General features: G+C 35.2%; 1 protein-coding gene across 8 annotated transcripts in view; it reads right to left on the minus strand.

Annotated features, from left to right (window-relative positions):
- Znf638 (zinc finger protein 638) overlaps positions 1 to 25,311 on the minus strand; it is a 73,566-nt gene that overhangs the window by 17,969 nt on the left and 30,286 nt on the right. For 5 of the 8 annotated variants that reach the window (XM_041679769.1, XM_041679747.1, XM_041679713.1 and 2 more), the window contains 14 exons: positions 24,387 to 24,539; positions 22,616 to 22,738; positions 18,118 to 18,176; positions 17,878 to 17,930; positions 16,453 to 16,503; positions 13,335 to 13,403; positions 12,443 to 12,526; positions 11,774 to 11,842; positions 10,964 to 11,001; positions 9,076 to 9,207; positions 5,849 to 5,977; positions 4,813 to 4,854; positions 4,139 to 4,273; positions 2,524 to 2,646 (listed from right to left, as the gene is read on the minus strand). In XM_041679769.1, the coding sequence (XP_041535703.1) occupies positions 2,524 to 2,646; positions 4,139 to 4,273; positions 4,813 to 4,854; positions 5,849 to 5,977; positions 9,076 to 9,207; positions 10,964 to 11,001; positions 11,774 to 11,842; positions 12,443 to 12,526; positions 13,335 to 13,403; positions 16,453 to 16,503; positions 17,878 to 17,930; positions 18,118 to 18,176; positions 22,616 to 22,738; positions 24,387 to 24,539 (1,260 nt within the window). The remainder of the gene's footprint in view (positions 1 to 2,523; positions 2,647 to 4,138; positions 4,274 to 4,812; positions 4,855 to 5,848; positions 5,978 to 9,075; positions 9,208 to 10,963; positions 11,002 to 11,773; positions 11,843 to 12,442; positions 12,527 to 13,334; positions 13,404 to 16,452; positions 16,504 to 17,877; positions 17,931 to 18,117; positions 18,177 to 22,615; positions 22,739 to 24,386; positions 24,540 to 25,311) is intronic. The other 3 variants (XM_041679779.1, XM_041679758.1, XM_041679738.1) reach the window with 2 other exon arrangements.

Raw genomic sequence — 25,311 nt, forward strand, 5'->3', positions numbered from 1 at the left:
TAAAAGCCTAAAAACAACATGTTTTGCTTAGAATAAAACCAATAAACATGACATACACATCTTCCTTGTAGATTAGTTTTTAAAGACTTGTATTTATAAGGAAAACTTTTTATAAACCATCTCATTAAGTTGTGTATGGTATAGTAGGTCTATAATCCCAGCTGCTTGGAGGCTAGAGCAGGTGGATCCTGTGGATTCAGGAATTTAAGACTAGCCTGGGCAACTTCAGAGAAAACAATTCAAATATCCCCTACTTAAACATGCAGAAGTGGGTATGAGCAGATGGCTAAATTGATACATGCTCATTCATTGCACAAGTACAGAGATTGAGTTCAGACTCCCAGCATCCATTTTTAAAAAATTGGGAGCAGAAGTATACTCATAATCTCAGTGCTGGGGATAGACAGAAGGATTTTGGGGTCTTGCTGGGTAGCCAGTCTAACTCAATCAGTGATTTCTAGCTCAGTGAGAAAACCTGTGTAAAAAAGAAGGTATAGAAATGATTACATCTACCTCTGGCCTTTACACTGACACAGATACAGACACACATACACACTAGAAATGCTATAGCAATAATCCTTTTAAATATTATCTGAACACTACCAAAAAGCAATGTTATGGAACATCAAAATAAAAGACTCAAAGGGTTATTTCAAAAATTAAAGCTAATATATATATATATATATATATATATATATATATATATATATATGGAACAAGGTTGCAGGGAAAGTAGTAGTCAATCTGGAATATATGAAGAAGAGGAACTAAAAGTAAATGTGATCAAAACACATTTTAAGAATTTCTCAAAGAATTAAAAACATTAGAACAAAAATGATAGCTTTCAGATTAAAAAAAAATCACTGAATGATTTGCAAACTAGGATCACTGATGCCTCTTAGAAATTCTTCCTTTTAAAATTTTGCATGTTTGTGTATGCATGCGAGTGGAGGTACAGGAACAAAGTAAGAGAACAACCTACATGGGACGTGTCCCAAGAAGTGAATTCAGGTGGTCAGGCTTGGGGGTAAAGTGCCTCTAGCAAGCTAGGTTGCTGGTCCAGAAATTCTTCAATGACTGAATATATGCCTAAAGTCTTTGCTTGCCATTATGTGTAGAATATCTTCATATATTCATATAGCTTGCTTTCCTATTTCCTTCAAGTCTTCCAAATGGCTCATCTGCTGGAGGTTTTAACTTACCATTTTAATATACACAATTCCCCATTCATGTGTGTCTTTTTGAAGAGCTGGGTGGGCTGAGGCACGGTTTTGTGTGGCTTAGGATAACCTTGAACTCAGGATACTCTTTAAGTGTTGGAATTGTTGCAAGCATCACTGTATCTGACTTTGTAATTCCTTTTATCTTCATTTATCTATTTTCATAGCACTTTTACCATTTGATATTTTATTGCTTGATGTCTCTCTCTCTCTCTCTCTCTCTCTCTCTCTCTCTCTCACACACACACACACACACACACACACACACACACACACGTATCTTTCCACAGTTAGTTCAAGAATTTGGAAAAATCAGCAAAAAAGCATGAATACTAAATATAAGGTCCAATTGTTTACCCCTGCTACTGAAATACAATGGAACTATTAGAAAAACACAAATTTGAATTTGATTTCTTTTAAAGATATATTTATTGTTTTTCTACATACATTCTACTACACAACTATGTAAAGCAAGGATATGTAAAATTTGTTTTCTTATATAATACACTAAAATAAAAAAATGAAAAAAACAAAAACGTTTCCACTCCATGAAGCAACAATGGATCAAAAACAGCACCTTGTTTCCTAGAGATAATCACAGTAGACATACCAAGTAAGTCTCCCACCCCTACTCCCCCCCCCCCCCCACGTGTATACCAGGCTGGCCTCAAAAACTAAAGAGATACACCTGCCTTTGTCTCTTAAGTGCTGGGATTAAAGGCATGTGGCTTCATTGCCTGGTTTATACCAAGTCTCTTTACACATTGGTATCTGAATAAAGTCACATATTTCAAAATTACCAATTTGTCTCATGTACCCTGTTTTTCATAATCTCAAAGCTGTAAGAAAGTCAAACAATTTTTAAAATAATAAATATAAAGAAATATCTAAATTCAGAAGTCTGACTACTATCTGAGCCTATTCTTGAAACTGTATTTATAACGTATCTTCTGAGTTTTTAGAAAATGTCCTTTATGCTTTCCAAGTTTTCTTGATTTACTTATTTACTCATGAACATTTACTCATGTATATAACTTACATTTACTCATGAACACGAGTGCTTTGGCTGAGTGTATGTGTTTGTACCATGTATGTGCCTAGTGCCCATGTAGGTCAAAAACGGCCACTAGATCCCTGGAACAAATGGTTGTGAGCCACCACATGGGTACTAGAACCAAAACTAGGTCCTCTGCAAGAAGAGTCAATACTCTTAACTGCTAAACCATCTCTCTTGCTTCATCCTCTTGATCTTCTAAAATAACACAAGTACATTACACAAACACACAAACAAAAAACTACTTACTTCTGAGTCCATCTTTGGAGATAAAGTACAGGTCAACACATAGTCTCCTATGCTTTGTGGATACTGTTTCAGAAAATTGTACATTGACAGAGCAGATTCGGGACTTTCTAACTGAAGAATCACCTTTAAAAATATTTTTTGAAAGCATGAATTTAAAATTTACACATAGAATTAGGATGCTATCTAGCAATTCTACTTTTCACTGTATACCCAGAACTGAAACCGGGGACCCAAACATCTATTTACTCACTTACATTCCAAGAATTATTAGGCACAATCGCTAAAAAGAGACATTCAGATATGTTACATGTATGAACCTAGAACATATGCCAAGTGAAATAAGCCGATTGCAAAACAGAAAATAAAATTCAACTTCTATAGGGAATCTAGTGTTATTTATAGAAACAGACATAAGGTGGCAGTTGAAAGGGCTGGGTAGGTGGGTGCTTAGAAGCTATTGTTTAATGAACAAGAAGTATCAGTTTGAGAAGCCAGGAAAAAAATTTACAGATTTAGATGGTGGTGATTATTGCACAATGCATGATGGAGGAGGATCATGTGTCTATGTGTTACTTTCATTGATTAATAGAGACTGCCTTGGCCCTTTGATAGGACAGAAAATTAGGTAGGCGGATTAGACAGAACAGAATGCTGGGAAAAAGCAGATTCAGGCAGACGCCATGCCTCTCCTCTCTGAGAGGGAAGCAGGTTAAGATCCCGATCCCCCCCCCCCCCCCCCCCGTAAGCCACCACCTTGTGGTGCTACACAGATTACTAAATATGGGTTAAAGCAAGATGTGAGAATTAGCCAATAAGAGGCTGAAACTAATGGGCCAAGGAGTGTTTAAATGAATACAGTTTCTGTGATATTATTTTGGGTAAAGCTAGTTGTGCAGGAGATGGGCAGCGGGAAGCGGCCTGCAGCTCCTTCTACAAATGTAGATAAGCTTAATGGTACTGAACTAACACCTAAAGTTAAAATGGTAAATGTATAATTTAAGAATACGTTACAAAGGCTAGGCAAGGGGCTGGAGAGATGGGTCAGCGGTTAAGAGCACTGACTGTTCTTCCAGAGGACGCAGGTTCAATTCCCAGCACCCACATGGCAGTTCACATAACTCCAGTTCCAGGGAATCTGATACCCTCACACCAATGTAGATAAAATAAATTTAAATAAATTATTAAAAAAAAAGGCTAGGCAAGAAAAAAAATGGGTTATTTAAAAACTCTTTTCTTCTTTAAAACAGACAACTAATGTGAAAGGGGCTGGAGAGATGGCTCATAACTTACTCATAACTCGAGCTCCAGGAAATCCAACACCCTTTTCTACCCTCCTCTGGTGTACACACACACACTCATGGCAGCACACAAAATCCACATGCCATGGTCATAGAAAATGCTCTTTGCACTATATTACGTTGTTCTCTCTGCGGATCTTGTTTCTTCTTAAAAGCTTAAGAGAGAGATCATCCTTTTTTTGTCACAGTCCGTAAGTAATTGTCTTAGTCTGTTATACTTCTACTTAGTGGTTGGTTGAATAATGTTTATTTTGTAGATGCTTCAACACAAAAGCCAAATTAGAAGTTTCAGACTGTAAGGATACAGGGTTCATTACCTTGTTTTTGTTACTCATGAACACATAGCGATCCACTGTTCCAAACTGATGCCCAACACATAGCACACACTGAAGTCCGTCTTCAGGTACATTGTCAAAATGTACAAATCGGTCGTAAATTTCATCAATATTTGCCTATATTTTGTTGGTTTTATTTTTTTGAGACAATGTGGGGGAGGAAAGGACAAGTATCAAATCATAAATCACTGATTAGCAGTAATTTATTACAGAGGCTAGGTGATGCTCTTTCCAAGAATAAGAAGGACTATATAGACGATAACAGGGGGTAGGGGTGGGGGATTAAACCCTGAGCCTCATGTGTGCTAAAGAAGCTCTTTATCATTGAACTGACCCTCCAGCCCAATAGTAAGATCTTAATTTTACATCTGAGCAATGAATAAAACAGTAAAATAAAATGGGACCTGTATTTCTACGTTTATAAAAAATTCTCAAATGGAACACCACCTTGCTGGTGGCTACTAACTATGCATTTCAGTGCATAAAAAAATTAGTAAATATCAAGACTTGAAACCTTCTCATTTTTACCAAGAACAACAACCTGATAAACTCAGTCAATTAAGTGTTAAAACTGCTAACACAGTTTTAATTCGTAAAAGAAAAATAAAACAATTTTTTCAATTAAATCAACAAAAGTATTTGAATATGAAACTCACCTTTGGATTACTTTCTTGAATCAAGGTTGTAAAGACAGCCTCCTAAAAAGCCAATCATTCAAAAGTAAAAGGTGAAAGATGTCTTATTTATATGCTAATATTTGGTCATGATTTGTTATGCAATGACTTATACAGATATGCATTATTCAGTATTTCATAAAATCAGGTAGGTAAAATTCTACTCCTTTAGAAATTTCCTCCCTTCTCCCTGAAGATGTTATTTAAGTCTAACCCATCTATATAACTTAATTCTTCATGCTCACTGTAGACAAAAAAAAAAAGTGTACTTATTTGTTACTATCATTAAAAAGACCAAAAGTGGCACAAGAAAAGAATAGCAAAATTGGCAAAAGAAACTTTAAAAGGTTTTGTATAAAGAAAAGTAACTTGGTCTTTATCTAATGGAACTATGGTTCTTAAACTTTTTCTTTAATACTACTGTCATGTATAATAATCCCCACTAATACTAGAAAGTTAGGGTGACTATCAGGAAAAGGCTTCTGTATTTTGCAAAAGTAAATTTGCATCTCCCCTGGCTTTTATGGGATAATAATACTGTATCCTTTTAGGTAATACAGACCCTAAAATGTTTCTGCATCAGCTGAATTTGAACAGATTCAAATTTCAAGTTAGTCTCATGACTTTGTGGTTAAAGTACCAGATGGAAACAAAACTGACGGTGGTATGAGGAGCTAGCTACTCTATTACTTGGGCTATTTTAAGAGATTAAACAATGACAAACACGGAGGAAACTTGATTATTTAAAACAGACAATCTTTACTGAGTGACCAAGTGTGACAAATTAGGAGGAAAAATTAAAGACAACTGTCAGTATTCTGTGACTGTTGGTTTTCAAATAGGATTCCCTCTCAAACCATGAGCTGAGTGGTCACTAAAAGAACAGAATATTTTGTGGTCTAAAAACAGTATGTGACCCCCAAAAAAAGAAACTAGCTAACAATCAATCAATCAATCAATCTGATCTTAAGGATTTAGTAAGAACAAGGAAAAATGGTGGTTTAAACCTATTATTTACCTCATCTTTTATGTCCATATCCTCAGGAGCCATACTTATAGAGAGCTGATTTCCATCCATGGATACTGGGAAGCTAGTGTAAAATTTTACCATAGAATCTGCAGATTTTTTGTTTATTTCTATATATGCCTTTAAAAATAAAAATTACAAAAATGAAAAATATTAATTCTTCCTGAAAAGACTTGACTCTTTAGAGACAAATGACTTAGTAAGAAAACCGAAGTCATAGAAACAACAAAATCCATAGGCTAAGACTAACATAACAGGAAGAATTAGGTGGATAGGCAATATTAAGAGAACCAAAATGCATTCTAAACCAACACTGAACATGTATTTTATTTATTTTTGACACAGGCTCTTATTCTGGACCCTACCTAGTTTTATTCCCACCTTAAGATGCCGGAATTACAATAAGACACTAAATTCAATGCAGAAAATGTCTTAATTTTTGCATCCACAAGAGTAATTAGCATTCGCAGACATTCTGTTTTGTTAATTTTTAAAAAGATTTAATAAGACATTAAATAAGAAATAAATAATTTCTTAAACTTAAATTACTTGTCATTGTTACTGGTGTAATGGTATTTCCAATTACTCTGTATGGGACATCCATGAGCCAATTATCCAGTGAGTCCACACCATCCATACTTTATGTCCATTAGTCAGTTAACATCAATTTGTTACCAACTGGTCAAATGCAGAACCTATGTTCAGGCAATTTTTATTTTATATTATGGCCACGAAGTAAAATAATAGTGATAATAGCAATCATAAGTGCAAAGGAAAAAAAAAGCCTTTACAGTTGCTTCCTGTAAGTGAAAAGGCAGAAGTGATCAGCATAACAGAGACATGGGGTGGGGGGGCGACACATGAGGCCTGTGTGAGTACTCAGTGGGTAAGGGCCAATCTGTGGGACTAACATTGGTGGAAGTAGAAAAATTACTCCTCCAAGTAGCCATCTGACTTGCATGTTCATACTGTAGCATGTGCAATTCATGTATGTGTGTATGTATATGTGTGTATATACATACAAATAAATAAATATAAATTAAAAAAGAAAAATAATCATATGCTGAGTTTTGTAAAAGAATTATGGCAAGAAACAATCACAAATCCTTGAGATTGTAAAGCTGAGGAAAGAAATTTGTGTCAACTTTGCATTAATACCTTAAACTACCAAAATTACAGTGTGTGTGTGATAGGAACACTTCATTATCAAGGAAGAGACAATAAAACTGTATATGCATGAAATGTGAAGAATACGGAATACCTAAGGTTCAGTACCAACTAATTTCAAATATCAACTAGGGCCATGAAAAGGCAATTCTCATGGGTAAGGGGAGACCACTATTAGCAGAGTCTGTATTTACCCATATAATTTTAGAAGTATTACATCTCCAAGAATTTAATAATTTTACTCAATACTAAACAAATCTGGGCATATAATCTTGATTTATTGACTTAGATTTTATACATATTAAAATCTGTGTTTATTACATGTCTTGGCATTACAATATGAACTCATCAATTTGAAATCTTTAAAAGCTCAAGTTTTCCAATTTCACTCTATTATCATACAAAACACTTTAAAGTTAAAGAATGCATAGTTTCTATTTTTATCTTCCTTTAAACTACAAATAATCTACATTTAAAAGTAAGTGTTATGGGGCTGGAGAGAAGGTTCAGTTCTTAAGAGTACAGGTTGCTGTTACAGAGGACCCAGGTTTGATTCCCAGCACCCATACAGTTCCAGAGGATCTGATGCATTCTTCTGACCTCCACAGGGACCAGTCACACATGTGGCAAACAGACATACATGCTGGCAAAACATTCATACACTAAAAATAAATATATAGAATTACACATACACACACAAAGAAAAGCAGTATTATCATACGCTGTGCACTGTCTCTTTTAAAGGTGTGTATAATTCAGTCTCTAGTCTATTTGGAGAGCTATATAACCATTATACTTGATTTGAAACTGCACATAATTCAACTTGTACTCTCCTTTGTTCAGCAAGCACACTCGCTGATGATCCTGCTCCATGTATCCCACTATTCTTAAAAATTGAGTGACTGTCAACTTGGCCATGTCATAAGACTTCCCACTCCCAAAGAGTACTTTTAGGTTACATTCCCCCCCTCCAAAAAAACTCCCCTCTTGTAAGGTTATTATAGCACCTCCCACAAGTTGTTTATTAACCAGAAATTCTGCTGAGCTGTTTTAAAAAACAATACTTAAAAAAAGATTTTATTTATCTATGTGTATGTATGCATACTTACATGAGTTTTTATATGCACCATATGCTTGCAGGAATCTATGTGGCCTAGCAAAGGATATTAGATTTTTTGGGAATAGACAGATAGAATAGAATGAATAGGACTGAACCTAAGTCCCTGCTCTGTAAGAACAGTAAGTAATCTTAACCACTGAGCCATCTCTCCAGACTTTTATTAGTAATTATTAATCTGTTATTTTGCCAATGATATTTAAGGGTCATTAACCATTTTCTAGACTCAAAATAATGTCAACAACCATACATACATAAAATAAAAATAAATCTTTTAAAAATTTAAATTACTATTTGTGTGTATGTGTGTTTTGCCTGCATGTGTATGTGTGTGACATGTGCTTTCAGTTTCCTTGGAGATCAGAAGATGGTATCAGATTCCCTAGGACTGTAGTTAAAGATGGTTGTAAGCTGTCTTGTGGGTTTGATATCCAATCAAACCTGGGTCCTCTTAAAGAGCAACCAGTATTCTTAATTGCTAAGTTATCACTCCAGACTCCCGAATAAATAAATCTTTCACACTTTCACACACACACACACACACACACTCTTAATTTGGACAATGCTGAAACAGAAGATATCCGTGCTTTTTCATTTTAAAAATCCTTTAGCTGGGCTAGGGATATAGCTTAGCAGTTAAGTACCTAGCTCTAAGTTCAATTCCCACAGGGACGGATGAGAGAGACAGACACTGGTTGGTTGGCTAAAATTATAAAGCCAGGTTGGGATAGAGGGACCATGAATTTGAGTTTGTAGTTAGCCCGAGTGAGACCTGCTTCAAAAACACAAAACAAAAATAATAACATATAATAAAGATTTAAAAAATCTCTTAGATTAACCAAGTTTAAAGATAGCCCCTTAAATCTTTGCTATTTTTTAAATTTCAATATTTTTACCAAAACGTGCTTATAAATAAGTTATCATAAATTCTTACCTTTTTATGAGACAATAAAATTAAAACATCCTTCAAACTACCAAATGGTTTTGCTAAGTTGTAAATTTCTTCTGTAGAATATCCTTTATTAGGCAAATTAGAAATAAAAACCACACTCATTTCCTCCATTTCCTTCAAAACAAATTAAGAAAGTGATTAGCATTTAATCTGTATTTACTACTTGAGAAAAACCAGATAAAACGGGAGACTCTAGAACCTCAAATTAAATGCCCTGTGTGGTGGTTTGAATGAGAAAGGCCCCATAGGCCTATACATTGGAATGTTTGATCCCCAGTTAGTAGAACTGTTTGAGAATGATTGATGGAGAAGGTATGATCTTGTTGGAAGGGTTCACCCCAGATCCAGTATCACTTTCTCTGCCTATGGTTAGGGCTGTGCCTGCCTGCAAACTGCCATTTTCCCCATCACGATAACCACAGACTAATCCTTTGAAACTGTAAGCTTGGCCCCAATTAAACACTTTCTTTTATAAGCTGACTTGGTCATAATGTCTCATTCATAGCAATGGAAGAGTAACTAAGCCACCCTTAGAATATACAAACTTACAATTTTAAATTAGTAGAATAATTACAGTCATACAACATCTATCATCTAATCCAGGTCTATCAGTCTTCTTTTGGTTGAGCATCTTAAAACTGACGTTCATATCTTTGACTACAACTCCTCCTTTCATATACCATTACTAAGCCTGTGCCTTGCAATGTGATTGCGTATATCTAACATCCAAAGCAATATGTCTTCTCATCTTCTTGAACAATAATTAATCTTATTTTTAATTTCACTACCTTAATCCTTATACCACAAGTAAGAACTTACCATAAGTAAGTACTTTTCTGCTTTATTTTGCCCCAATCAACTTATTCTCTAAACTTATTCTTTTATTGCTAGCCTTTTCTTTTGTAGATATTGGTAAAATTCAAAATGCCTCTATGATAATCTTGGCATATTTTGATTTTAGTGACAAAAAGAAAAGAAACTTGCTAAGAGTCAAGCTTTGAAAAACAAGTGACTAGCCCAACAGGTTTCCAGGGTGCACTGGTGGATGACTCTTGCTAAAGAGTTTTGTTGGAATGCTGTATTACACTGACCCTATACCAGTGTTTAAAATACCTTTCTTAAAGTAAAACATACTATTTAGTGATTTCTTAATGAGTGGATTATTAGACAAAAATGAATTTAGGCATAGCATGTGAGCAATCTGAAATTCTAACCAATAATCTAGATGAATGACATTTTAGCATACTATTAAATATGTAAGTAAATTTTATGTCCTTTACATAAATCAGAAGATCAACTTGTTTCTTCAAAAATGTAGCACAAACAAAAAAGCCTTGGTGATCAAAATATTTACATATCTTACTTTTCTCAAGGCTAGAAAAAAAATGCACAAATTTATTCAAAATTATGGATGTAGCTTGCTTGGTGGAATGCTTGCAAAGCATATTCAAAACCCTGGGTTTATCCCCAACAATGTGTAAACTGAGCTTGGTAAAATGCTCCAGTAATTCCCACACTAAACAAGTTGAAGCAGGGAAATTAAAGTTCAAGGACATTCCTTGTAAGATTCAAGTTCAGTCTGGGATACAAAGAAAGTCTGTCTCAACAAAAATCTTCCAGTGAAATAAATTCCCAATGTGCTTAGGTTCTAGTTCTTTCTTCTAGTTCCAAAAAGGTATTATCTACCCCAAATCCATTTTGCCTTACCATGCTCTCAGAGGAGAGCAATCTCATATATATACAGATTTATTCAAGTTTTTAAACCAACATCATATCTAAAGAGTTGAAAGTGGATAAGAATTTTTACCATGCTACAAAGTGAATACAGTTGTTTAAGAGAATTTTATATAAATAAAATACAAAAACTGACCTTGCTCATTGGTTCGTTTTCTGAGGTCTCCAAAGTATCTTAATACCAAAAAATAATGAAAACACAATTTTTAAAAGTTTATATGATCTTCAAGATTCTACTTTATTCCATAATAAATAAGAAACAGTATAGAAGTGACACCAGCCTTCTGCCCCTTTCTTGAAAATAGATTCTTTTCTCATACAATATATCCTGGTTACAGTTTCTGCTCCTTCTATGCCTTCTAGTTCCTCCTCACCTCACCTCCCATCCAGATCTACTCCCTTGCTGTCTCTATTAGAAAAGAACAGACTTCTAAGAGATAACAACAAAACATAACAAAATATAGCAAGATAAAACAAAAACATCACATTGAAGTTAAAACAAGGCAAATCAACAGAAGGAAAAGAGCCCAAGAAAAGGCACAAGATCCATTAGATCACACATTCAGGAGGCCCATAAAAACACTACACTGAAAGTCATAATATACACACAGAGTAAATGGTCCAGACCCATGCAGACTCTGTGCTTGCTACTTCAGTCTCTGTGAGTCCATATGAGCTTTGCTCAGTTGATTTAGAAAGCCTTGTTGTCCAGCTTTTAAAAATTACATTTCGGTTATTCTTCACGAGAGTAAAACTTGAGGATGATACAGAAACAGAACGTAAATCTGAATTGTCATATATTTAATTTTACCTGGGATTTGACCCTAGTATTAGAAAAATCAACACATATACAAACATATAATATAAGCACAAACACTTCTTTTCTTAAAAATACTTTCTTTCATCTTTAAATGTAAAACACAAAATACAATTTCTACTGGCCTACCTGAAGTAGTTTCTTCAGCACTCTTTCCAGCGGCTCTGTCTTTTGAACTAGTCTTGATTTCAGAGTTTGCTGCACAAAACAGACTACTTTAATTTTCTAAGAAAATACTAGTATAATCAAACTAATGAATCTGAACTAGAATTTAAACTAGTAATACCATTACTTCAGGTTCTCTCATGCTGACCAAAGTAAAACCATTCTTTGGAAAACAAAATATTCCCTGTTAGGCTATGTGGTTCTGTGTGTGCATGCATGCATGTAGGTACATGTGCACTTGTGTCATGTACATGGAAGCCAGAGATCAACATCTAGTGTTTACCTTCATTGTTATCAAACCTTATTTTTTTGAGATAGGGTCTCACTGATACTAGAGCTCATCCATTCAGCTAGGCTGGCTGACTAATGAGTTCCAGGATCTGCCTGTGTAGTCTGTCCCCTTATTACGCAACCCAGCACTGGGATTACAGGTGTCTGCTATGCCTGGCTTTTATGTGGGTCGAGTGGGAGGTAAATACAGATTTTCATGCTTGCATACCCAACAACTTTTTAACAACTGAGACATCTCCCAGGCCTCCCTTTGGAACTTTTAAAGAAAAATTTCAAAGTATATCTCAAATATAAATCAAGATGATCCAAAAAATAACCCCCTGAGTGAGAGCACGTTGTTACCTGGTATAGTCACGAGTTTATTGGAGTCTTTGTTTTTGATAATCCCAGACTTTTTAGCTTCTAGAGACTTCTTTCCAGATTTTGCTTTTAAAAGTAGAATTAAACCATTATTCTAAGATTAAGGGCCTACTTGTTTAGCATATTTTATATTAATATATCAGAAACCAATAACCTAATCTGAATAACAATTTATTACATGTATTATTTATTTTCAATTTTTTACAAGTAATATTAAAAGCAAATCTAAGTCGAGACATATTTTTGTGGCTTTAAATTAGTCCCAAGTTTATTTCTCATTTGAAATATAAAATTAAAAATATGTATTTTGAAATTTCTACTAAGGTTCCTTTGAATTAAACTATTAGAAAAGATACTGTTAATAGGGCCATGCTATTTTCAATGTACAACAGCTATGTTAAATAGCGTTTCATTTCTTTATCAGGGAAATTAATCTGTTTTAAAGTAACAAACATCAGATAAACTGTTTAAGTTGTGGAAAGGAGTATAAAAATGATAGTTATAACAAGAGAGAAGGAGGGAGGAAGGATTAAACCATTTAAAGGGGACAATGACAGAGCAACCTATGACTATATCACTGTCAGACCACGCAGGTACACTAATGTGTGTGTGTGTGTGTGTGTGTATACATATTGTATAGCCATAATATATTAATACAGAAATGTATCTTCAATGGCGAATATTGTTAAAAATGAAAGTACCAATGAATAAAAAAATCCTATATCGTAAATTTTAAATATTAATGACTCTACTAAATTCTTCAAGATGTTATCAGATACTAGAAATTATTGAATTCTAAACTTGCTTTCAATAATGTATTCCTTAAATTCATAAAAAAAAATTTAGTAAAGCCTCTCTCCCTCAGTTGTCTTACCTGTTTTGATAAAAGCTTTACCTTTTGCAGCTACCGTAACCACAGATTTTACAGAACCCGCTGATTTCCCTAAATCACAAAAGCTATAGTCAAAACTGTTTTACTTAAATAGGGTCAATCTCCAAATTACCTTATTAAAAACAATATAAGAGCAACATATTTTATTCAAAACATAAAATGCTACCATATTTTGGGACATCTAGCAATAATTTCTTTGTGGGAGGGGACTTAAGTTAAATGTCTCTCTATATGTATGAATCAACTAGAAGCTGAAATACAAAGTAAAAAGTTAAACCACACAGCAATACCATGTTCTCACTGGTTCCAAAAGCAACTATAGAGAACCTCTCAATGTATGATTCCCTGAATCACACTTAAATGAAACCCATTTAATCCATTTTATGACAGCTACATAAAGTCCTAGTTGATCATTAAAAAAAAAATCCCACTGCCATATGTGGGATAGGCTCCAAAATTGTCCAATAATATATCCAGGCTCTTGCTGGTTCATCTTGGTTGCCCACCATAACTAGATGATAAGATCCCATAGCCGAAGCCACCACTCATCTTCAAGAAATAAGAGAACTGAAGCTGGAACTGAGCTGGAGAGTTTGTCCTTCCTGGTTAGTTTTCCCAGTCTCAGAAGGTACTATGATTACTGCTTGCAGAGAAAAGGTAATAACAGTCTTAACCTGCTGAGAAACCTACAAACTGTAACATAATCTTGGAAGGCTAGATGTGCCTATGGGTGCAAGAAGAGCCATGTGTTCTCTCATTGAATTTGAGGCACTTTCCATGGGAGGAAATTCACACCTGGTACTGTAAACCAGGGCAGTAACTCAAGCCTGAGATGGTTTGGGGGCCTAAAGGAAAATTAAATATTGTGTGTCTAACATGGCCCAAACATTCTAAATATTAATATTTATACCATACACAAAGGCTACTCTCAGTCTTTAATCAGAAAAGTTAGTCTTTGCAAATGACAGTATCAAATGCAGAGATTCATGGCTATACTACGTGATGAGAATAAGCAATGGTTAAAATTTAATACTACTCCACTAAAGCGCTCTCCCCCTCCTTCTCCCCCCCCACTCTTACACACACATACAAACAAACTGTAGAAGAGGATATGCAAAGAATGTAAAAGCCAGAAGATGGGAAGAAGGACTGTAATATGACATCTTTAGCACATGAGATGGCCACTGTAAACACTATATCATAGCAGCTGAGATTATATCTATTAGGCCAGTCATTCATTAGTCATGAATCAGTGAGGGATTCAAAGGACCCTATCCTTCCTTGTTGAACTAATAAGTACTGGTGGATTTAATCATTATCACCAATTGTTTACCCACAGAAGCCCATCAAGGCTCCAAAGGACAGGACAAACTAAAACAAAAGAAAAAGACATAGATATAAGAAAGGCAGTGGTGATTAGTTAGTCAGTGGTGGTGCATGCCTTTGATCCCAGTACTCAGGAGGTAGAGGCAGGTGGATCTCTGAGAAATGGAATGTCCAGCTTCAGACAGCCAAGCATATGCATACTCCCTTCCCTTTAGTCATTAACAGTCATCTCTATTATACCTTTGAGATCTCACAGTGATCCTTGTAACTCATACATCCATACAAGAAGGCATAAAGTGCTTTCTTTAAAAACAAAAGAAAACGAACAAAAAAAAAATTAAGAGTATGAGACTGCTTCATAAAACTTTCTGTGCCTAATTTATAAACTAAACTTTATCATAGCCAGGTATGGCATACCCCTTTAATCCCAGCACTCAACATGCCAAAGGCAGGTAGATCTTGCATTTTGAGGTCAGCTTGGTCTTCTTAGGAATTGAAGCTATCCTGAGATACACAGTAAGACCCTGTCTCAAAATTTTAGCTGTATGTGTATAAGTATATATGAATATATAAATATATATGAATATATATGGTTCAGTATTATCTGTAATTTCAGACATTTACTGTATGCCTTGGAATGTATGAATGTATCCCTATCCATAATAGGTAACTATGACACCAATCCTTAGAATTTGGCACTTAACTAGTGAATTCTTATTAATTTATAAATTTGTTATTCTGAAATAAACTGATCCTTAGTAAGCCAGTTAAAAAATTTCTTATGGTAACTCTGCTATTATCACAGATAATTCATGTTACCACTTATATGAAGATGCTAGAAATTTAAGGAAAAATGCCTAAGGTTTATCCCCAGGAGTTAAGGGATGGCTAGCAGCTTAGTTCCCAGTCCAGCAACCACCATTTGTGACTCCCATAAACTTTAAATCAAACTCTTTGTTAAATAAATGAAATTTCAAAATTTCCTAAAAATGTATTATCATCTCAGAAGCCTCAGAATACTACATGAAAATTCCAAATCTGTCAATTACAATGGTATTTCCCTTTTTAACACAGAAAAGACGATTTAATATACTACTCTCTACCCTGAATATTCCTTCCCATAACCTGTATTTAACAGAAATTGGAGGGAAAGGAGAAGAGAGGAATAGTACCAGGGTAAAGTGAACAGAATCTTAACCGTTATTTAAACACCCACTACAGTGAGCCAGGCATGACGGTGCACAGCTGTAATGCTAGCACTCGGGAGGCTCAAGTAGGGGATCAGGACTCAAAGCCAGTCTTGACCATATGGCAAGTTCAGGGCCTGTGTGGAATACATGGGATGCTGTTTCGAACAAAGAAAACAAAACACTATAGCTTATAAAAACTATATGTGCATTTATTTGAACTAGTATATAAAAGAAAATAAGCCCTCAATGAAAGAGGAGGGAAATAGCTATGATATTCATTCTCAGAAATACTTCTTCAGTTAAATTATTATTTAATAGTAGAGTACTGTGCATTAAATCTCATTCTGAAAACTACTAAATGGCTATAATCTCAAAGATTAATACATATATTTAAGAATTCTTTATCACATGAAATACAAGCCAATTAAATCTTCAGCAATTTAGTTAATGACTATAATCCTAATAAAAATGTACTTCAGGATAGGCGTGTAGCTCAATAGCAGAGCACTAGCCTAGAACACACAAAGTTGTGCATTCAATCCCTGCATTACAAGAAACAAATAGGCAATATGAAAATAACATACCTGTAAATTTGTTCACTTTGAAGGTAGATGGCTTTATTCGTCCAGTTTTGGCTAGAATTATGAGAAAAATGTACTTCAATAACACATTACAAACAAAATTCAGATTTAGGTAAGATTAACCTTAATAATTTTCAAAGAGCATTGCAACCTCTAATCCCTTCTGTTCTGGGTGTTATTAGTTACAAATATTCTTAGATAAGTCAAAATGCACATTTAGTATTGGGTGGAGATGGGAGGTGGCTCAGTTGATAATGTATTTGCTTTGTAAACTTGATTATATCTGAGTTATATTCCAAAAGTATCATATGACTGACACTGCCGAAAGGAGGACAGCCTTCATTCTTGAGGATGAGACCTGAGGCCGTCAGATTTATATGCACATTCATATGTATACACACATGCATAAAAAACAAACTTCTAAACTTTTCTCCTTTCATTCATTAAATAAAATTTAATATTATCAAACTTTCCTTCAGAAAGACTATATAGTTTCATTATTATTGATTGAGAGTTGGGTGGCCTCTATTTTCATACTAACAAACTCATCAATCTATCCTGATAACAAAAGATGATTATCTTTTACTGTGAGAAAGAGCCTGATTCACTTTTTCTTTAATTTTGGAGAGATACATAAATTTTCACATTAAAAAGTCTCTTGTAAACCAGGTGTGGTGGCACACACCTTTAATCTCAGCAGTAGGCAGAGGCAAGAGGATCTACGTGAGTCTCAATCAGCCTAGTCTACATAGTGAGTTCCAGGACAGCCAAGGCTATGGAGAAAGATCCTGTCACCAAAAAAAAAACAAAAACAAAAACTAAAACAAATAAACACACCAAACCAAAAGAAATAATGACTGGGTCACCTGTATTAAAGGCTCACTAAATAATGTCTTCCTAATCTCATTTTACAAGAAGTTTAAAGTAAACTGACAAAACACATTCATTTGAATGTGTTTTTAAAGTTAACAACTTGGTCTAAGGAGTAGGGCTTAGTGTGTCAGCCTTATAAACATAAAGACCTGAGTTCAGGTCCCAGGGCCCATGTAAAGTTGGATGCAGTAAACATTCATCTGTATCCCTTCATGCATGAGGCAAGCTGGAAGAAAGAGAGGAGGCTCGTCGGTGGTGGGAGACAGAGGCTGGTGGATCTCTGGGAGTTTGCCTGTTCTAAAGAGTCAGTTCCGGGACAGGCTCCAAAGCTACACAGAGAAACTCTGTCTTGAAAAACCAAAATAAATAAATAAGTAAATAAATAAATAAAAGGAAGAAACAGACAGGAGAATGAATCCTCAGAAGTTCAAGGGTCAGCTAGTCTGGAACACACAAAGAGCAAGCAACAAGAGATCCTGCCTCAGAACAAGTGAAAAGCAAGGACACATGGACACACAGACACACACATACACACACACTTACTTTACCACTTACCAAAAGAAGCTGAAGTAAGAGTTTTAATGGTTTTTGAAGCATCTGTCTCTTTTCTATTCAAAAGAAAAAAAAAACATTAGAAACATTGAAATATAGTTCTAAGTTCTATAAATTTATAAAACTGGTTTGTGTTCAATTTTATAATTGTGGTGGTTAAAGATGTAGTCCTAAAAATTAAAATTTCTTAACATATATATATATATACATTAATTTTTCACATGAAAACAAAGATTCACTTACTTTAAAGCAGATGCAGATAACTTCTTAGAATCTGAAGGTTTCTTTTTCACTTCTTTATTCTAAGAAGGAAATATTATTTAGAAAAAATTAGCTTTTCCCCAACTAAAAAGGGCAGTTTACACAATATAAAGTTCAACAATGAAAATAAAAACATTTAAAAACTTGGAAGTTTAAATGCTCATTACCTTTTCCTACTTATATTTCATTTAATTTGTAATCATGTTATGGTCATTATGACAGTTTCGGAAGGGCTTTTGATTTTGTTCTCCCTTTCTATATACCCACATTCTTTCAACAACATAAATGAGAATGAACTTGCTGCTCCTACTCTTAAAGCTTTTAATCATATTCAGGGGGAAAAAAATTAAAATAGTCTCTCACTTTTTTATGTGGAATGCACTTCAAGAACTCTAGTAAATGAAACTATGCACAATATGAAACCATATACAGTTTTTCACTATACATACAGTTTAATGCATAAATTAGGAAGAGTAAAAGATTAATGGTGATAATACAACACAATATACTTACTGCATGTAGTCTCTTAAAACATCATACTGTTCTTTTCACTTCCGAAAATTGGCATATATATATATATATATATATATATATATATATATACACACACACATACACACACACACACACACACACACACACACACACCGGCAATATTTACACTCAGAATACTTGAATAAATTAAGAATTACTTGAATAAAAGTATCATGACCTCTTGGGACAATGGTGTATGCCTTTAATTCCAGCACTCAGGAGGCAGAGGTGCAGAGTCACAGAAGGGATAGGTAGGCCAATCTCAGTGAATTGGAGGCCAGCCTGTCAACACAGAAACTCACCAGAGCTACAAAATGAAATCCTATCTCAAAAGATACCAGAGGGTGCCATGCAAGCTTCCAAAAGGAGAGCAAAAAACAGTCCTACCCAGCAATGATGCCTATGAACTACAACAATGAACAGCCTGGCACAATAACCCCCAGGATGCAGTAGTAGCATGCGTATCTTGGCAGTAACCATCAGCTCTCTCTAATTGGACTTAAAACCCACTGAACAAGGTGGAAACCATGCCTAGTACTGAAAACCTAGCCAACAACTGTTAGTCAAGACCAATTTACTACACCCACATAATCCCTAAAAACAATCTAAACATTTGTCCTTATACCCATAGATAAGTGTAGCTATCACCCCTCAGAAAGGAAACTTTTTTGCAACGGATACAACCATTACAGAAAACCAGAAGCAAGCAAAATGCTGACTTGTGGAGACTAGTCTCAATGGATATATCTACAAAACATTACCTCAACGAAGACACAGGGAACATTTCAGAAGAGGAAATAGAAGGAAAAATTTAAGAATCAGAATAGGGAATTTGCTGTCAGATTATGTCTCCTAGTAATGTCAGAAGCTATACCCAAAGTCTCACCAACATGATTGCCTAAACATGGATGGATGACACCAACAGACATGCTCAAGTGAACAGGGGAAAGTTTATGAGGTCTCAACCCTAGACAAAGAACTTCAGGTAACTAAAGAATACTGAGAGTGGAAGAAACAGCCTTCTCCAGAAAAAGTACACCAATTGGTTATCCAATACAAATTGGTTAGTCCTGAAACATGTGAGTAACAGTATATAGGCTGAGCAGATCATATTTAGGAACACACACACACATACCGTATTATATATATGACATGTTATATACGTATATATTATATATTAAAATATATACACAATAACAGAGCAAAAAACAGACTATATTTTTGGCACTGGAACAAAGATGATCTTATAAAACATGACAAGTGAGAAAGTAAAATGTACAGAAGAAAATACATACAAATGTATTCAAATATATGTAAATTAAAAAAAGTTTTACATTTATTTCATTTGTTGTGTCTTTTGTGAGAGTATGCCTATTCCACAATACATGTGTAGAGATAACAGCATAACTTTTCTTTTCTTTTTTTTTTATTTAAATTTATTTATTTATTAAGGATTTCTGCCTCGTCCCTGCAACCGCTTCCCATTTCCCTCCCCCTCCCCCGATCAAGTCCCCCTCTCTCATCTGCTCGAAGAGCAATCAGGGTTCCCTGACCTGTGGGAAGCCCAAGGACTGCCCACCTCTATCTAGGTCTCGTAAGGTGAGCATTCAAACTGCCTAGGCTCCCACAAAGCCAGTACGTGCAGTAGGATCAAAAACCCACTGCAATTGTTCTTGAATTCTCAGTATTCCTCATTGTCTGCTATGTTCAGCTAGTCCGGATTTATCCCAGGCTTTTTCAGACCTAGGCCAGCTGGCCTTGGTGAGATCCCAATAGAACATCCCCATTGTCTTAGTGTGTGGGTGCACCCCTCGTGGTCCTGAGTTCCTTGCTCGTGCTCCGTCTCCTTCTGCTCCTGATTTGGACCTTGAGATTTCTGTCCGGTGCTCCCATGTGGGTCTCTGTCTCTGTCTCCTCAGGGTTTCTCTGTAGCTTTGGAGCCTGTCCTGGAACTCCCTTTGTAGACCAGGCTGGCCTTGAACTCACAGAGATCCGCCTGCCTCTGCCTCTGTGTGCTGGGAATAAAGGCGTGCACCACCACCACCAGGCTTTAATAGGATAACTTTTACAAGTTGCTTGTTTCTCTCCTTTCACCATGTGGGTTCCAGAAATTGAACTCAGGTCATCACGCTTGATGACAAGTGCCTTGCATCACTGAGCTATCTTACTGGCTCATTTCTAGGATACAGGAAATTTAGAAAGCCATACATATGCATGCAAGCAACATACTTAATACTTTCTAGATAGACTACAGAGTACTAAATTAACATTAGGATAATAAACACCTATAAAAAATTCTTGTCATCTGAAGATAAAAACACCAGAGAAAATTGCATGTGCTTTTAACAGCACCAGGGAAGCTGAAGCAGAGGGATAGAAATTTGGGGTCAACCTGGGCTATATAGTCATACTCCATTCTCCAGAAAAATCAATAAAAAATATCAATAGAAAATGGGAAAAGATATAGGAAATTCAAAAGGAGAGTTAACTAATAATGATTATTTTAAGAATACTATAGCATGTTTTACTTACTAGGTTTTTTTTAACTGAAGAGATTAAGATAGTGCTACAAGGATACCAGCTCTCATAAATCACAAGTGTGTAAATGACTGCATTTACACTCTACAGGCCATGCATTAATATCTATATCCTTCACCCAACAACTGTTCTGGAGTGTACAATCATAAATAGAAAAGGATGGTCTATAAAAGTCACAAGGAATTAACTAAAGTCTTGCTTTTGGAAATGAAAAAATAGGGGAATAATTCAAGTATCCACCCAAAAGAAACTAGCAGGATAATCATTATAATCACACAACACAACATAAAAGTCATAAAGAGTGAGGAAAGCCTCAGTTACTTTTAAAGTTAAATTACTAGCTACTGAGGAATATGGGCTTATAAATCTCTAGATGCATTCCATTGTAAATAAAAAGCTAAATCAGAAAATTAATATATATAACCAAAGAAAGCTTACTGGAAATTTCTAAATAATTCTATAGATATTATCTATGAACATTTACAGAATAAAAAATGATCTAGGGGGCTGGAGAGATGGCTCAGAGGTTAAGAGCACTAGCTGCTCTTCCAAAGGTCCTGAGTTCAATTCCCAGCAACCACATGGTGGTTCACAACCATCTATAATGAGATCTGGTGCCTCTTCTGGTGTATATATGTTAACAGAACATTGTATGCATAATAAATAAATAAATCTTAAAAAAAATGGTTTAGGAAAATTAAATTCATTTATATTTCTTTTTCAAACATTTATATTTATTTATTTCATGTATAAGAGTGTTCTATCTGCATGTACACCTTTATTCAAGAAGAGAGTATCAGATCCCACTACATATGGTTGTGTGACACCATGTGATTGCTAGAAATCAAACTCTTATTGACCAAGGAGCCATCTCTCCAGCCCCCCAGAACATTGATTTTATTAAAGAAACTAAAAGGCTGTAGAGAACAGAACAGATTATGTTGATGCAAAGTTCAAAATTATGGTTCCAGAAAAGGATTACCTGTAGGCAGAGGAGAAGGTTTAAGAATTGGAACAAGCCAGCTATAGGGACTTCTACAATGCTTTCAATATTATTTCTAGCAGTTCCAGGTTTGTTAAATTGGTACAATAGTACCTTAGTCTGTCACTCATCACTTAATATTATACTAGTTGTGGTGGTATATATGTATTGTTAATCTGAGAGACACACGCCTTTAATCCCAGCACTCAGGAATAGAGGCAGGTGGATCTATGTAAGTTTGAGGCCAATGTGGTCTACAAGAGCTAGTTCCAGGACAGCTAGGACTGTAACACAGAGAAACCCTGTCTCGAAAAACAAACAAACAAACAAAGTTCTAAATCTTTTGGACCAAGATTTATGTATTTTCTACACAGGTCCTATACATTTAAAATGTTAATGTAACAAAAACATTTAAATTTAATTTACCTGTGCTTTTTTCCTTCCTGGAACACATACTTTCACAATTTTTCCTTTTATTTCAAGAGGAATTGTTTCAGTGTGCCTCATGACTGCCGTAACTGCTTTTTTATACTCCATCTCCAAGTAAGCCTAAAATAAAATTTTTGACAATTGAAAAAAAAAAAAACCCTATGTTTAAAAGACTCATTTTATTTATATTCAAAAATGTTTGAGACAAGTTCTAATCCAGGCTGGTCTTGAATTTCTATGTATCTCAGACTGCCCTTCAAATTCTGACCCTTTTGTTTCAGCATCCCATATGCCACCTCACCTGGCTTATATCTCTGCATTTTAAAATGGACTTAATGCTTTTCTGTGAAACAAAACTATGAGGTTATCTCAAGAACTGGTGGCTTTTTTTGCTTGTTTTACTAACCTATAATTTGATGTTTCACACACAATACATATTTAATACATATTTCACACACAATACATATTTAACTTTATATAACTTCTAGACCATTACCAAGATAAAAGATGAGTCCATGGCAGGCTCCTAGAATAGGAAGAAAGGGGAAGGCATGTCTAACTGAACAACAGGAAGGTAGGCAAGATCTGGCTTAGCTTGCTTTAAGTTAGATTTAAAAACAGAACAACACCACCACCACCACACACACACACACACACACACACTTTTTTTCACTAAGGTTGGGAACTACCAAACAAATGCTAGCTATTTTTACTGAAGATTCATCTACACTGACCAAATAATCCAAAGTGATAAGAAATGAGGAATGGGGCTGGAGAGATGATGATTCAGCAGTTAAGAGCACTGGATGCTTTTCCAGAGGATCTAGGTTCAGATCCTGGTACTTGCTGCAGGTACCATACATATATGTGATGTGCAGACTACATGTATACAGACACCCATACACAGAAAGATATACTTTTAAAAACTTAAAGAAATGTGGAATAAATTATCGGCTTTTAGTTTCCATAGAAATCTCTAAGAAATATCCTGGGTCAGTGAAAGTTTTCTCTAGTGAAATAAGACTCAGTTTTGGTCTCTAGGTATCACATCTGACATGATCATCAGGATCTTTTCTTATGCTCTCCCTTCGCCTTCCTAATAAGTCTTTTTCCTATTTCATTTATTTGGTTTGTAGTCCATGGCATTTAATTAAGATTGCATGCATAAGCATAGGTAGAACATGTTGAGCTGAGGACCAAACCCAGAGCCTAGTAAACACTCTATAACTGAGCTAAATCCCCAGCCCCAAGCCCAAAACTTTTAAAGCCTCCTGCTTAAAAGCAATTACCATGTCTTCTCTTTGCCTCAACTCACAAGAATCTTTTAATCTAGGGTTGGTCTACAATTCACAAATTTTATTAGGAATACAGCACACATGTAAACAATACTAACTGTACAAAGGAAACCATTTATTTTATGTAACTTGTGTACCTAAAATCATGTTTATTTTTACAATTTTTAGAAACATAGCAATGCTTTCTCATTTACATAACCATACCTATCTTCTATATCTCAATGGAAAAATACCTAATACCCTATGACCAGCCTATAAAACTTCAAATAATTATCTGGCCCTTTATTGTATAAACATGTCTATTCCCTGGAACCTTGGTCTTTCTTGGGAGTCTTCTGTCAACACAAATACTGTGGAACATTTACGTTAACTGTCAGTGAACAATGATATACACAGCACAAGCAGCTAAGATACCAACATTATCACAAAAGCAACAAGTCTGCCTGGATTTTCACAAACGATAGATGACGCACCTCATTTCTACAAGGAACAAGAAGGATATCAGTGATGTTCCCAAATGGATGGAATGCTTTTCTAATATCTTCCTCAGTAAAGCCATCCTCTGGAAGTTCAGATACAAGAAGAATTGAATTGGAACTCAAAGACAGATCTTTCCGAGGCCGAATCTGGAATGAAAGAAAATGAAAAACAATGTAAGCCACAAGGTACGGTAATCATAACTCCACATATAATCTCTACTACTCATCTCAGTATCTTTATGGATATCTTATAGACATTATAGCTTTGTTCATACTACATTCCAGTAATTCAAAGGCTGGGCCCCATGCATGCCAGATATGATGGCACACACTTCTAATGTCAGCACTTGGAAGGATGAAAAGAGGATATCAAAGTTTAAGATCAACATGGGCATTATAGCAAGATACTGTCTTTTAAAATAAAAATGCAGGGCAAGCTGCTTGTCTGCACTGTCCCAAGACTGGGCCAGAGTGGCAGTATATGGGTATAAACTAGAGGACAAGGAGCTTGATTCTTTCTGAGGAAGATCAAAGCTCAGAAAGGTGAATAAGTCATCATCTGTAACTCATAATAAAAGTGTTTTTGTTCAATGTTTATTTAAAAGAAAATAAAGAAACAAGGCACATAATCAGAATCCATCTCAAAACAAAACCCAAAAAAAGCAAAAAGAAAAAGGTATATTATATATAATATATAGTATACAGAATCAGACTACATATACTGTAATACCAAATTTACCAAAAATCAACCAAAAATGAAAGACTTTTGAAAATTCGGGGTTTTGATCCTACCTAATGTGCTGGCTTTGTGGGAGCCTAGCCAGTTTGGATGTTCACCTTCCTAGATATGGACAGAGGGGGGAGGACCTAGGACTTACCACAGGGCAGGGAACCCGGACTGCTCTGTGGACTGGAGAGG

This window comes from Microtus oregoni, unplaced genomic scaffold (assembly GCF_018167655.1).
Source record: "Microtus oregoni isolate MIOR12 unplaced genomic scaffold, Mior012 000002F_ref0000024, whole genome shotgun sequence".
NCBI classification, from domain to species: Eukaryota; Metazoa; Chordata; class Mammalia; order Rodentia; family Cricetidae; genus Microtus; species Microtus oregoni.